Here is a 15370-nt window from a genome sequence, read left to right as displayed (position 1 = left end):
GGGAATTTGGACCAGCTGCAGGGAGGGGCAGAACAACCTGTGGTAGGGGTTGTTACCTGCAGCTGCGGTGATTGGACACTTGGGGCCAAATTTTTTAAAAGGAAATCTAAAATAAAATTAAAATGGGAATGTGATTTGGAGCAGCCATGGAGGGAGTTGGTCCCCGGGCTGTGGAATGTGGACCAGTGGAGGTCATTCGGGATGGCCTCGAGGAAAAGTTGCCCCTTTGAAAATTTGGTGATGCCAGCCAGCTGGGGGGCTGTGCTGGCGAGATTTGGACGTGGGGTCCAGCCTTGGGTGTCGTGGTACGACCTGGGCCCCACGTGGGGGGGGGGGGGGGGTCTGGTGGAGTGTGGCGGCCCTTGTCCGTCGGGGCGCCGCCCGAGCGAGTAGCTCGGGCCGACAGGGTCACCGGACCCTGGTGGGGGTTAAGACCTCCGGGGGGTCCGAGGTGGTTTCTCAAGCCTGGGATGGCATTTATTGAGAACCACTAGGGGGAGATGTTGTGGGTCACGCTTTGGTGGTGGTACCGCGGACGGCCAACATGGGCCTGATGTGGTGACCGCCCGAGCATGCAGCCTGGCACCCTCTCCCCGAGACTCTGGGACAGCCGGCATGTGGTGACCTGCCATGCCGTGCTGGTCTATGAACGCGGATCAATCTGCATGGACAGGGATGGACATAGCCTGCCAAACAACCATTGGGGCATCTGTGGAACGTGATGGTGTGAGGGTGACCTTCCACAGATGTTCAGTTATGATTTGTGGACTCTCGGTTTGGGAAGAGAGCCATGGGAATGTGATCGGGAATGTGTAACGTGCCGAGCATATGGGCCATGCTCGGCTGGCATGTGTATGGCAAAGCATCTTTCTTTGGGGATGTTAGGAAAATGTGAAAAATGTTTGGCATGGGTAATCTGAGGGGTAGATGCAAATTTAAGGGTGAATTTTGTGAAGAGAAATGGTGGTCACTGCACAGTGACACCATTATTGATCCAGGTGTGCTAGACCAGAGTGTTGGAGGCTGTGATAAAATTGATCGGTTAGCAGAACACAGCCTTCAACTGGTTGCGGGGGCGATTGCGCCAATATTTGGGACGCGGGATTATGGGGATGAAGTTGTGTAGTTGCGGGTCAACATGGTGCTATGGGTATCCGAGGTGTGTGGACCATGTCTTCTGGGTGGGTCTCCTGGTGGAGCATGGCTGTCGACTGGACCTTGGTGTGGTCAAGTGTGGTTGGGCACTGGGGGGCTGCGGTTCTGTGGACTGGGGGACGCGGGCGGCGTAGGTGACGTGTGGCGAAAGCCACGCACCGCGACCGTCTCCCCCAGGGCCGAGGTTGTGCGTGCGGTAGTGTTGTTGGCAGCAGGTGCTCACCACATTGGCCAGCTGGGACTGGTGCAGCCATGTTCCTCGCAGGGGGGCCGAAGGATGGATGGTGGGTCGCACCCTTATGGACACTAATGGGCCATGTTGGCATTTTGACTTCTCACCTTGTCCCGATGATCCTTGCATGGCAGAGGTGCGAGCTGTCGTGGCCACAGGTAGTTGTTTAGAACAGTTCACCATTGGATGCGGACCCACATACCTGCCAGTATAGTGGGGAGAAAAGAGAAATTTGGAAGAATTTGATTGGTCCAATGACAAATTTTGGGATTTTGTGGTGGATGGCACTCTTGGACCCGACAAACCTACAACGACCTGCGTTTCAGGTGAGAGGAACCGACGTGTACTGTCCCAGGCTCCAGGACTTGCTCGTTAAATTGGGGACATGTAATTTGGAGTTGGGGGCGGGTGAGAGTGATGACATGACCGGTGAGGGGATTGGAATGTGTGCCACACAGAGTCTTGTGGGTGGCGTTTGTGTTAGTGTTGTGGTGATGGGTTTTCTTGTGGTCGTGAGAGTGGAGATAATGGAGGATGAATGATGATTACTGAGTTTTGAAATGTGCTTCTGGAAATATGTGATTCAACTGTGAACGGGGATTTCACAATAGCAGGCCATGGCAACTTTTTGTAGCATCTTTTGTACCATCTTCTATGGAAATGTGTGAGAATTGAATGGCAGCGGGGGAGGAAATGTGTTTTGGGATCTTGTGGGAGGGGAAGGTATGTGTGCCCGCAGGCACAGATCAAGCTCGGAGGAGCAATGCCTGTGACCCCCCTCTGCGGCAATTACCCCTGGCAGCCGGTGGTATCTGGAAATTGGAGCTCGTCGGTGGAGGGTCTGGTTGGGCTGGTTGGGCCGTGGGGTAAAGGAGACCTCCGGCGACCCATGGAGCTGCGCGGAAGCAGGAGGCAACAGAGCCTGGTGTGTGGAGACCCTCACCGGCGGGGTAACGGCGGAAAGGGCTGTTGGGCTGTCACGGGGCCAAGAGGTAAAGGGGGGGGGGGGGGGGCGGGCAATGCACTTGTGAGTCGGTTGACTTGTGTTTGGGACTGCGGGTACCACAGCCTGAAGCGCCTCACCATCTTAGTTGTGTGGTACCTCCCCGCTGCCCAGTAGAAATGATGCACACACGAATGACATCAATGCCTAGGTCCTGCAGGGGGGGTGAAATAAGTGCTGTAATGATTTTGTGTGATGATTTTTGGAATGAGTATGCGTGGATAAGGGGTTTGTGTTGAATGAATGTGGGCGAAATCCACCGAGCCATGTCACTCACCTGTAACACCTGGACAGGGCCCGCGGAAATTTAGGGGTGCATTGGGATGGCCCCGCAGGTAAGGTTGTATCTTGTGGCATCGACCGGGGGACGCGGTCTGTACAAATGTTTATTGGAGTTTTGAATTTTTGGTTAAGGGCAAGTTTTGTGGTTAAGGTAGATTTTGTGTGTTGTTTGTTTCCTCCCACCACAGGAGCGACGAATGGAAATCATTGTACATATTTGCATGATTGTTAAGGGGATTAGCATGTTAAGGAGAATAGGTAGGAAGTCCGGCTCACTTCCCACAGCCCTCCTGATTTATTTCATAGGTTAATTAAGTGTGAGACTAAGTGTTAAGACTGGAATGGTAGCGCCTGCAGTGAACCTAGCAGGAGCTATGGTTCCATGGGGGGTGCTGTGTTATGAATTTGGGTAGAGGAATATCTAGATAGCCAGATAGATATCTAGCCAGATAGATCTGCATAGGTAGGTATTCGACTGTCGCGATAGGGAATCTACGCTGTAATAAGTTCTGTGTTTTGAGGCGGTTTGTCGGGATAAGAGTATACCTGCGGAAATACCAGGATGTTCGGGTGTTAAACAGTGTAGGCAATAAGATAACACCCCTTGTGTGTCAGACCTGGTAATCATTCCTTTGTCCCTTATGGCAATGCACTCCTATAAACACTTAGATAGGCCCTTAGTGCAACAGTAAATAATTCCCCTCCCATACCACAACGATTTTTGGAAGAAGAACGGGCAGGAAGCCAGATCGGGGCACTGCCGGATGGCCGCCGCCGGCCACACCTCCGGCAGGCCTAGCAACATCGAGTGACACGAGCTATAATCACGCCACAGGGAACGTGTGATTGGTTGGCGCGAACCTCCAGCCAATCAGGGCGGGAGGCGCGAAGACGCAACGGAGGAAGAGGTGGTTCATTGGAGGGAAGTCGCTGGAAGGTTCGGTGAATGGCAGGAAGCTACGAGGCGCTGATTGGGTGGTGCGCCGAGACAGACGTCATAACCCAGGCTACAAAAGGGGGCGCTGCACGACATTTTCAACAGCTCTTAGCCAGCAGCTCTCTCCTGGCTTCCTCGTGCTCTGGGTTTTCATAGCGTGCAGTCGCTTCTCTCTCTTTCTCTCTCTCTCTCTCTCTCTCTCTCTCTCTCTTTCTCTCTCTCTCTCTCCTCTCTCTTCTCTCTTCTCTGCTTCGTTCTGAGTTCGTGTTGGAGATCGCGTTCTTTGTGGTGCGTGGAGCGGTGCTCGGCCCTTCGCGGTGCTGTTGGTGCAGGGAGCAAGTGTTGGTGCTGAGCGGGCGGGACCTCGTGGTGTGCAGCGGAGCGAGTCGCATCAGGGCCTAGCAAGCAAGCGAGCGGGCAAGGGTTTCTCCGCGGCGGAGCTTGGAGCCGCGTGGGGACAAGACGACGGACAGACAAGACCGCACACCACATACACCAAACATAACGAACGTTTCTTTTCGTAATTCATTCCCTCGTCTCGTATCCGAAATCTGTCGTGTGGGGACGTCCCGATTAGGACATTTGTTACCAGCGCATGCTTTTCCTGTCCCACCATCCTTGTGAATAAACCCTTGTATTATTTTTCTATATATACATATATATATATATATATATATATCTATATATATATATATATGAACGCAGTTTCCCATGTGGTTGATTTAACAGGAAAGACTGCAGGGCTCTTGCGCCTCCCTCCATCCCGCGCACTTTTGTGTAGCTTTTTGTTTTTGGAGTCCGCCATTGAGTTTTCGCCTCGCGAGCTAAGGCCTTCGCAATCGGCTTCCGTGACCGTCTGATTTTAATGAAAGGCGGCCACACGACAATATGTTTAAACTTTCCCCTGCAGTGTTTTATTCAATGGTATATTACAACACGCTGTTTTTCTTCCTATTTAAAAGGCTTTTTTCAATTTCCTCTCCAACTCATTCCACTTCAAAAAAAAATTCAATCTCTTACAATTCTTCCTCGCTACATGCTCCAAATTCAAATTCATTCCACCCCTCCTCCATCATTCTTAAACAGATCTCTAACTTGAAAATCACAATAAACCCAATTTGTTATCAATGTTAGTCTTTATTAATCATCCACTTTCTAAATTCACCCTTGCCCCTCCCCTCCAAATCTTCTCCCTTGCCCCTCCCCTCCTAAACTCCCCCCTTGCCCCTCCCCTCCTAAACTCCCCCCTTGCCCCTCCCCTCCTAAACTCCCCCCCTTGCCCCTCCCCTCCTAAACTCCCCCCTCGCCCCTCCCCTCCTAAACTCCCCCCTTGCCCCTCCCCTCCTAAACTCCCCCCTACTCCTCCCCTTCAAATCTCCCCCCATACCATCCCTCTCCAATTCTCCCCCCTCCTTCTCAAAGCTGCCTCCTCCCCACTTCATCTCCCTTCTATCTCATACCTCCATCTCCCCCAACCTTCTACTTTCCTCTGCCCCCTCCCCCCCTCAAAGAACCCCTCTGTGCCTCATCCCATCACCATCAAACCCTTCGTCCTCCAAATCCTTCCCTTTCTTGTAACTCTTCTGTATTCTCTGACACACTATCAACTGCTCTTCCTACCTCCCCCTCTCATCCTTCATCTGACCCTACCCCTCCCCTCCCCTCTCCTGCACCCAATGCTCCCCCTCTCTCCTCATTAACGATATGGACCTCAAACATCCGGGGCCTTCACTCAAACCCGATTGATCTCTCCATTCAGGTTGCTTCTGACAATCCAGACTTGATCTGCTTAACAGAAACTTTCCTCCTTCAAGCGTGCTTCCCCTTCTCTCCCCCATCTTGACTTCCGCTCCCTCTTTTTATATATTTTGTTTGTCTGCTTGATTTGTTTGTGAAGTAAATATCAGCTCTTTCACGAGCCTCGATTCAGTATACAAAAAAAAGAAAAAAAAAAGTCTCCGATTCCTTAATATCTCTTCCTGGTTACTCCCTCCTCCGGTATGATAGACCTGAGCCTCGTCCTGGTGGTGGGGTTCCTATCTTTATCAAAAACTCTCTTCCTCACTCTCCTTGCAATGTCCTCTCTGCACCCCACCCCCGTGAGTACCTCTGGCTAAGGCTTCCTCTCCACTCCCACCTTTTGTTCATGTGTTCTGTACCGTCCTCCAAACAGTGATGACTCCATTTACATGTCGCTGTCTGACAACATGGACCAACTTCTATCAAATCATCCCAACTCTCTCTTCCTCATATGTGGCGACTTCAACTGTCATCATGCCAGCTGGCTGGGTGTGGGTTCCTCTCTCACCAGCCATGGCACCTCAGCAAAGGACCTCTGTGACTCATTGGGACTGACACAATCTGTCAATTCCCCGACCAGGATCTGTCAATGGAGTACCTTCTCTTCGAGACTTGGTTATGACAAACTTCCCTGCAAATGTCTGCTGCTCTTCTTCTGCTCCAATCGGTTAAAGTGTTTAAATGCTTGTTCGGCTAAAGTTTGTAAATTTGTAAAGCTAAAGTAAATGCTAAAGTTTAAAGCAATCGGTTAAATGCTTGTTAAAGTGGACATCTCTCTGGCCATTCTCAGAGAGCCTCCTCAGCGTCGACGAGTCTGGCATTTCACTCAGGCTGACTGGCATGGTCTGCAAGCAGCCATCAATCATCTGGACTGGTCTCCCATCTCTACTGCCTCTGACATCAATTCTTCCTGGGAATTCTTCCAAAGCAAATTGCTCTCTCTCTCGTCTTCAGTTGTCTTACCTTTCCTCCCGTCCATGGTACACTGAATCTTGTGGTGAGGCAGTTGCCTTGAAACAACTTGCCTTTGCCTCTTGGAAGGCAAATCCAACTGAAGGCAATCTCAGTTCCTTCCACCAAGCTCGGAACAAGTGTGTGTCTACCCTCAGGAGTGCCAGGAAGCACTATCTCTCCACACTCAAGAATGAACTCTCAAACCTGTCTCCTTCCTCCAAATCCTGGTGGCATCTGGTCAAATCCGTTTCTGGTGTTTGTTCCCCCTTCATCCCCCCCTTACCTCAAATGGCTACACAGTTGACACCGCACGTGACAAAGCCAAATGCCTTAACTCTGTGTTTGCCTCAAAATCTTGTGTCCCTAACCCATCTCTCTCTGTTCCCACATTACCCAGTCGAACCCAACTGCTCCTGGACTCTGTGTCCTTCTCTCCTGACAAGGTGAAGAAGTTTTTGTCAAACCTCGACTCTGATTCTGCAACTGGACCAGACGGCATCAGCCCACAGGTCCTAAAATCCTGCTCTGCTGCTGTATCTCACCCTCTCTCTGTTGTTTTCACCCTCTCTTTTGCTCAAGGTCATCTGCCAGCATCTTGGAAATCAGCAAACATTACCGCTTTACATAAAAAAGGTACAAAAACAGATCCTTGCAACTACAGACCAATCAGCCTGCTCCCAATTATCAGCAAAGTCATGGAATCCATCATTGCTTCAGATATCAAATCCTTCCTCTTCTCCAATGGCTTGATCTCCGATCATCAATTTGGATTCAGACCAGGTCATTCTACTCTGGACATGTTGCTTCTGCTATCTCAACAATGGATACACAACACAACAACATGCATTTTAAAGGCCATTTTCCCTGCTAGAGTGGGGGTTAGCCTTGTGGTCCCCATGACAATCTTCTCCATTTTGCCCTATTTTCTGCATCTCTCCTTGTTAACCCTTGATCTCCTTGATCCCTGGTGTTGGGCTTGCGGCTAGGGTGCCGGCTTAGGATCCAAGGATCCTGGGTTCGAATCCCGGTCGATCGCTGAATTAACGCCAGGGGGGTTGACTCAGCCTGTCATCCTTCCGAGGTCGGCTAAATGAGTACCAGTTCACTGGTAATTCCCTGTTTGTCGTTAAAGGCGGTAAAAAGGGTTGGCGTCAGGAAGGGCATCCGGCCGTAAAACATTGCTTCAAATAGGGGACCGAAAAACAACAACAACCACGGTTCCCGAAAAAGGCCAACCCCCGCTTTGCGGGGAAAAATGGCCTCTAAAGCTGTTTGTTTTTTTTTTTCTCCTTGTTAACCCCCTTGCCCGCATTTCTTCTTCCACCATCTTTAGCCAAGTCTTTCTCGGTCTTCCCCGTCTTCTACTTCCTTCTACATTCATTTCCATCACTCTTCTCAACCAGTCACTTTCATCCTTCCTCAACACATGACCAAACCATCTCAACCTGGTTCCTCTTCACAGCATCAATCACAGGCTCTATTCCCATCATCTTTCGCAATTCATCATTTGTCTTCATCTCTCTCAACGATACTCTGCACATCCGTCGAACCATTCGCATTTCCACCCTTTCCAACCTTCGTTGCTGCTCTACGTTCATTACCCATGTCTCGCTCCCATAAATCATAACACTTCTCACACATGCAGCATACACCTTTCCCTTCAGCTTCAACGACACTCCCCTCATCGTCAGCACGCCACTCAATTCCCGAAACTTCTTCCATGCACATCTCACTCGAGCAACCGTTGCCGAGTCTGATCCACCTTCTCCATTCAGTATGTATCCGAGGTAGCAAAATGTTTTCACACCTTCCAGCTTCACGCCGTCTCCAAGATCCAACTCAACATTTCCTCCATCTGCAGCTCCCTCTGTGCACACCTTACATTTGAATGTAGCTGCCACACTGGTTAATGACCCTCTCAGACCACTACATTTTTGATGAACCCACTCAGCGCACATTGTACACTGAATGAAGTTCACTCCGACACCCTTCCTGCACACAGCACAGGGCCACTTCCCAGTTCTTTCCACCTCACCACATGCTTTACCACTTGCCATCACCTTCGTCTATCCGATATTCACCTTCAGACCTTTTGTCTCCATACATTCCTTCCACGTGTTCATCTTTTCCTTCAGTCCATCCATACTTTCCGCAATCAACACCAGATCATCTGCATACAACAACTCCCACGGTAAACCCTCCTTTACGTTCTGAGCCAGCACCTCCATCACAGCTACAAATAGTAGTGGACCTAGTACCGACCCCTGATGCACTCCCACCTTCACCTCAAACTCACCACTGTTCCCGTCCTTCGTCCTTACAGCTGTGCGCGCGCTTTTGTACATTGCCATCACTACTCTGATCAACCATTCCTCCACTCCTAACTTCCTCAATGCCCATGTCAATACTTTGCGTGGAACCTGATCGAATGCTTTCTCCAGATCAACAAACCCAAGAAACAACTTCTTCCTCTTCTCCATGTACTTCTCCTGCAACTGCCTCACAATGAAAAGCGCGTCTGTCGTTCCTCTTCCTGGCATGAATCCAAACTGCATTTCGTCGATCTTCACTTTCTTCCTTATCCTCCTCTCCAACACCCTTTCCAATACCTTCATTCCATGCTCCAATAACTTTATCGCTCGGTACGAGCCACACTCCAGAGGGTCACCTTTCCCCTTGTATAGAGGGACGAGAGTACTCAGTTCCCAATCCACAGGAATGCGGCCTTCTTTCACCACTAGATTACAGATCTCTGTCATTCTCTTCACACCCCAACTTCCTGCTGCCTTCAACATATCGCCCACAACCCCCGTCGGCCCTCCCGCTTTTATCGCTTCCTCAACTTCCTTCTCAGTTATCTTCTCTGCCGGTCCTAAAACTGGGTTACTCTCTATGTTGCCATCCCATTCATTCTCTGTATTCAACAGCATTTCCATATATCTTTTCCATCTTCCTTTAATTCCATCTGGGTCGACAACGATTTGTCCCACTTCATCCTTCAAGCAACTCACCCCCATCACATCACACCTCTCTTTCGCTATCTGCTTTGCAATCCTGAATACTGCTTTCTGACCCTCTTCCGAATCCAAGCGTTCTCCGAACATTTTCCGACATGCCTCCTGCGCCTTTGCTACCTCTTTCTTTGCAGCCTTCCTGGCTGCCTTATAACTTTCATGCTCTGCTGTTTCTGCTCCCGTACCCTTCACCTTCTGCCACTCCTTGAACTTCTTCCTCTTCTCGTCAATCCTCTTTCCAACTTCATCATCCCACCACCATGTTTCCGAGTGCCTCGGTGGTCCTTTTGTCCATCCACATACCTCACCAACGGCTCCCAACAGACTAGCTTTCATTGACATCCAACCACTTTCAAGCTCAACCACATCATCCTCGACCCTACTCAGCCTCTCTTTTAATGCCTCCCTTACTGTCACCTCTTTCAACCTCCACACCTTCATTCTCGGTTGGTACTTCACCCGCCGAGCTCTCCTCACGCCTTTCACCCTTACGTCGCAGGCAACCAAGTGGTGCTGTGAAAGCCTCCTCCCCCGGGATCACCTTTGTGTCCCGGAGGTGCCCCCTATCTCGCCTACGCACCATCAGGTAGTCAACGGTTGTCGTCGACCCACCTGACGTGTATGTAACAAGCTTATTATCCTCTTTCTGGAACTGAGTATTACAAATCAACAAATCAGCTCCATCAGCAAACTCCCAAATCCTTTCACCTTCTCCATTTCTCACACCATATCCGTAACCCCCATGAACTCCGTCAAAACCATCCATACTCCTTCCCACATGTCCATTTAGGTCTCCTCCTACCACAACAACTTCCTCATCTTTCACGTTTTCCATCAGCTTCTCTATCGCAAACCAGAACTTGTCCTTCTCTTCAATGGAGGTCCTAAATGGATGGAGGTCCTAAATGCCAAACAGGAAATCAGAGCTGTCTCCTTTGACATATCACGTGCCTTTAATACGGTCTGGCACCCAGCTCTGCTTCCCAAACTCTCCTCCTATGGTATCCATGGAAATCTCCACGCTTGGCTTGTGGACTTCCTCTCTGGTCGAGTGGTCGTAGTCAACGTGTGGCCCTGAATGGATTTCTCTCATCGCCCCTTCCTGTTCTGGCTGGAGTTCCCCAAGGTAGTGTTCTGGGCCCTGTGCTTTTTCTGGACTTCATCAATGATCTATCAACTCTCTGGAAAATCCTCTCTATCTCTTTGCTGATGACTCCTCTCTCTGCCTCTCCATTCCTCATCCCTCAGATCGGCAGTCTGCAGCCTCCTCACTCTCTGCAGACCTGGACAAAATCACAGACTGGTCAAACAAGTGGGACATGTCTTTCAATCCTGACAAATCTCACACTCTTACTATGTCTCTCCGAGAAGACCGACTGGAAAACCCTCCCATCTAATTTCTCAACAATCCTCTCCAAGAAGTTCTGTCGCTCAAGCTTTTGGGTCTCATTATCTGCCATGATCTTTCTTGGGAAAACCACATTTCCAAGCTGGCCTCCAAAGCCAGTCGCCGACTGGGCATCCTCTGTCGTGCGAAGTCCTTCCTTGGCACACCTGAGCTCCTTAACACATACAAGGCTTTCATCTGAAGCTCAATGGAATACTGTTCCCCCCTCTGGGCCGGTGCTCCTGCCTAGCTCGAATAGCTCGACTCGACACCTATCTCGACTTCACGCTGTTGAAACCAAAGCTTTCAGACTCATTGGAATCTCCTGCGATGAAGCTAACTCCGAGGGCCTTTCACTCACTCACCGCAGGCAGGTTGGTGGTCTTTCTGTCTTCTACCGACTCCTCTCCAGCCTTGCTCCCCCAACTCTCTCTGTGCTGTCCCCCAAATATTCCTACAGGTCGCACAAGATCTGCCAGCAACCCTCTTATGGTTAAACTGCCAAAATCTAGGGTCTCTGCTCACCTTCACTCTTTTATTCTCCTTTTTCCCCGCCTCTGGAACAAACTCCCCCACTCCCTTCAATCCCACTCCTCCCTCCAGGTCTTTAAAACAGCTGTTCACCACCATCTCTTATCTTCCCCCATCCAAAACCTTGATCTTTTCTACGCCCGCTAATTCACCCCAGATACACTTTTTCGAAATTCCAACTTCTTTCCTGGAAGTCCTTGCAGTGTCCATATGTTTTATACCTCTCCCACCTCCCCCAAGCCCTCTCCCTCCCACAGTTCTCTCGATGTCCCTGCTCTCAAATGTTGCGTTTGTGTCCTTCGCCCTCTCTCCCCATCTTGTCTACCGCTCCCCTTATTTGGTGTTTTATGTGTTGGTCTGTGTCGGTTTGACTTTTTGTGCGATTAATTTTAGCTCTTTCACGAGCCTCGATCTTGTGTATACAAAAAAAAAAAAACAACAATCGACGAAAACGCTTCTGCAAATCTTAAACCACGTGCCCATGCACAGTATGACGTCACATGAGGTGATGGGGAAGCCGGTAATACTTTACAATCCAATACAATGGTGTGGAGTGTTTCTATTCCAGTTATATTGTCCTGCATATTGGATTCTAAATGGTTTATAGTTGTGTTTTGTACGGGTGCAGCAAAGTCTCGGAGCCTTTTGTGCATGCTGATGAGAAACAGGGATTTTTAAAGCCACACTGCATTGAATCCTTATCACATTTTGGCGTTCGAAATCCTGTCATCCTCAGGCTCCAGAGGTGACGACGTCATGCTGGTTTTATTACATCATGTTCTAGCACAATGTGACATCACTGCAACAGAGTCTACGTCACCTCGCACAAGATTCAATAAAGTGCACCTTTAAGTGGCCTAAAGGGCCATAACATTTGGCTGGGCACTTAGTACTAGGAGTGCAGTCCTAGAAACAAAATATAACGTATAATAGGCGGCCAATTTATTTTTCTGGTTCATTCCAATATTTGCAAGTAAAGTGCAAACAACGTTTCATGATTGAAGAGCCCCTTTAAAGTATGTACGCAACCATAAATTGAGAGATTATGAACCCCCCTTTCATTCAAGAAAAACAATGGTATTATAATCATAAACACAGGCTCGAATGCGAGTGTAGTCACTGTGTGTACCGAAAGACACTTGCAATGCATAGGCCTAGGCCTACACTAAATCGTAAATGACGTTTGTGTCATGTATAAAATGTGGGCTATCCCCCTCCCCCTCCTGGGATGCGAGCACAATTGTTTATGTATAGACTTATTTCGGGGTCTAGCAGAAACATGCCTGCCATAAATAAAAATAAATTGGCCAAAATTCTACGAAACACCGACGTACAGTGGCAAGTGCATTTGTACACAACACTCAGTAGCTGCAGCCTGCGTGTCTGTGGCTACGCCATGATACAGGCACAAGGCGATCGGGTTTTTACCGTTTTATCGATCAAACAAAGTCACCACTGCAATAACACAATAACACGGAAGTCTCTCCTCAGTGAAAGACACATGAAAGCCCACTTGGAGTTTGCAAAAAAGCACCTAAAGGACTCTCAGACTGTGAGAAACAAGATTCTGTGGTCTGATGAAACCAAGATTGAACTGTTTGGCTTCCGTCTTGCCACTCTGCCATAAAGCCCAGATCGGTGGAGTGTTGCAGTGATGGTTGTCCTTCTGGAAGTTTCTCCCATCTCCACACAGGATCTCTGGAGCTCAGCCAGAGTGACCATCGGGTTCTTGGTCACCTCTCTTACCAAGGCCCTGCTCCCTCGATTGCTTAGTTTGGCCGGGCGGCCAGCTCTAGGAAGAGTCCTGGTTGTTCCAAACTTCTTCCTTTTAAGAATTATGGAGGCTACTGTGCTCTTGGGAACCTTCAATGCAGCAGAAATGTTTTTGTAGGCTTCCCCAGATCTGTGCCTCGACACAATCCTATCTCTGAGCTCTGCGGGCAGTTCCTTCGACCTCATGGCTTGGTTTTTGCTCCGATATGTATTGTCAGCTGTGAGACCTTATATAGACAGGTGTGTGCCTTTCCAAATCATGTCCAATCAATTGAACTTACCACAGGTGGACTCCAATCAAGGTGTAGAAACATCTCAAAGATGATCAAGAGAAATGGGAGGCACCTGAGCTAAATTTCAAGTGTCATAGCAAAGGGTATGAATACTTATGTCAATGTGATATTTCAGTTTTTTCTTTTTAATAAATTTGCAAAACTTTCTAAAATCCTGTTTTCTCTTTGTCATTATGGGGTATTGAGTGTAGATTGATGATGGAAAAAATGAATTTAAACGATTTCAGCATAAGGCTGCAACATAACAAAATGTGAAAAAAGTGAAGGGGTCTGAATACTTTCTGAATGCACTATCTCTCAATGGTGAAGAATCACTTTTAAAATTATAGTAGCCGGATCCGAATCCAGATCTTCACCAAAATCTAATCATTTCGTCCTTGTCACATACGCTACATCTCTGCCAAATTTCGCCCGAATCCATCTGCAACTTTTTGAGATATCTTGTTCACAAAAATGACAGACAGACACAGGGGTGAAAACAAAACCTCCATCCACCATTGGTGGCAGAAGTAAAAACGTGAAACGCAAGGACAAAAACGTGAAACGTAAAGACTCTTGCCTTGCTCGCCAGCTGTGCTTGTTGTTGGTGATATTGCCAAACTGGTGTTGCCCAAGCAAGACCGGTATTCTCACCAAGGACGGTACTTGGTAAATTCAAAGTCTATGCAGGTTGGTTCACAAATTACATCCACAATGAAAGTGCAATTACATGCATGAGGGATTTAAGGGGCAAAAGGGACAGGCAGACAGGAACACCGAGTATAACAGATGAAAAACACACGACTTAAACAATTAAACAGTCGTGGAAACAAAGCAATTCGAGATGAAAACTTGGCAAGTGCATGTACTCCTTGATGCGACACACACCCACCCACAGCTCAGAACACATGAGGGGTGAATGTGCAACCTCAATTTCCAACCTTCTATTGATTTGTCAGAAATTGTTAAAAAGCGGAGTCAAGAGTGCGTGACCATCTGTGTCACGTGCTCACTTTTATTCCTGGTAAAAAGAGTAAAGCTCGTGTTTCACTGGATAAACAATTAAACACAAGAGCAAAAAAAAAGAATCGCATCATCAAGTCGTAAGGCATCACCTGAAAAGCCTGAGTCGTTGCAGGTGTTGGGGGAGGTGGTGGTGGAGGCGGTGGAGGTGGCGGTACTTCCTGCTGTCGCTGGGTGTACCCAAATTCGGTGTGGGCCGTGGCAGCGGTCGCCGCCACGGCCGCCGCCTGATACCCTGCGTAAGCCGCACGGGCTGCCGGCGCAGCCGCGGCCACGTACGCGGTTGGAGCCGGGTGCGAAACGATCGGCGCCTGATGCACCGTGTAACTGACGGCCGTGGAGGGATGCGAGTAGGCGACGGCCGATGGCTGCGCACTGACACGCATTCACAAGCGGGAGAACGACAGGCCGGACATCGTTAAATGACAGGCTCGTCTGAAGCAATTGAGCTCCATATCGTCCCATTAATTCCATCTCCATAAAAACAGGTTGGGAGGCACACACACGTTTTCAAAATGAAAGGATCACAAGCAAGCCCGGGTGCCCAGCAAGGCAAGGCTATGGACTACCTGAGCAAACGGTGCTGCACTCATTAATCGAACATGAATGTCCAATTTATAACCAGGTTTTTAATAACTTGCACATTTTGTATGCAAACCTGGCAGGATAAATGAGCCCCAATACCCCCTTCATATACCCCATTCTCCTCTAATCTTCCCCCGCCCACCATTCTAGTGTTTCAACAACTCCATACTTCCTTTTCTCTCTAATCTTTACTCTTACCTTGCACTTTTCAAATGTACACCCCAAATGTATATGAAATATGAAGCATCCATTACTATAACAATGCAAACACTCCGACGTATGTATGTTTTTTTGGGGAAAATAATACTATTGTGTAATACAGGTGTGTAACACTAAAGGAAACAAAGAATATGCTGATTGTTCCATACACCTCTAAATGTACAACCTACTTGTAAAACCAAGGAGGTGAGGGAAAAGGACAG

At 48.8% G+C, this 15370-nt stretch overlaps 1 protein-coding gene across 3 annotated transcripts in view; it reads right to left on the bottom strand.

Annotated features, from left to right (window-relative positions):
• Nucleotides 1–14839, bottom strand: part of ZFR (zinc finger RNA binding protein) — a 53217-nt gene extending 38378 nt beyond the window's left edge. For 2 of the 3 annotated variants that reach the window (XR_013621668.1, XM_078769286.1), the window contains exons 1-2: nt 14456–14764; nt 13921–14022 (exon numbers count right to left, since the gene is read on the bottom strand). Coding sequence is in view for 2 of the 3 variants with exons in the window: in XM_078769286.1 (XP_078625412.1) it covers nt 13921–14022; nt 14456–14749 (396 nt within the window). In the remaining variant the exon portion in view is untranslated. Of the gene's footprint in view, nt 1–13920; nt 14023–14455 lie in introns of all 3 variants that reach the window. The other variant, XM_078769287.1, reaches the window with a different exon arrangement.
• Nucleotides 14840–15370: the final 531 nt, after the last annotated feature.

This window comes from Myxine glutinosa, unplaced genomic scaffold (genome assembly GCF_964187855.1).
Source record: "Myxine glutinosa unplaced genomic scaffold, kmMyxGlut1.1 SCAFFOLD_1979, whole genome shotgun sequence".
In the NCBI taxonomy this organism is placed as follows: domain Eukaryota; kingdom Metazoa; phylum Chordata; class Myxini; order Myxiniformes; family Myxinidae; genus Myxine; species Myxine glutinosa.
The sequence above is the reverse complement of the archived record's forward strand: the minus strand, read 5'-3'. Positions and strand labels throughout refer to the sequence as shown.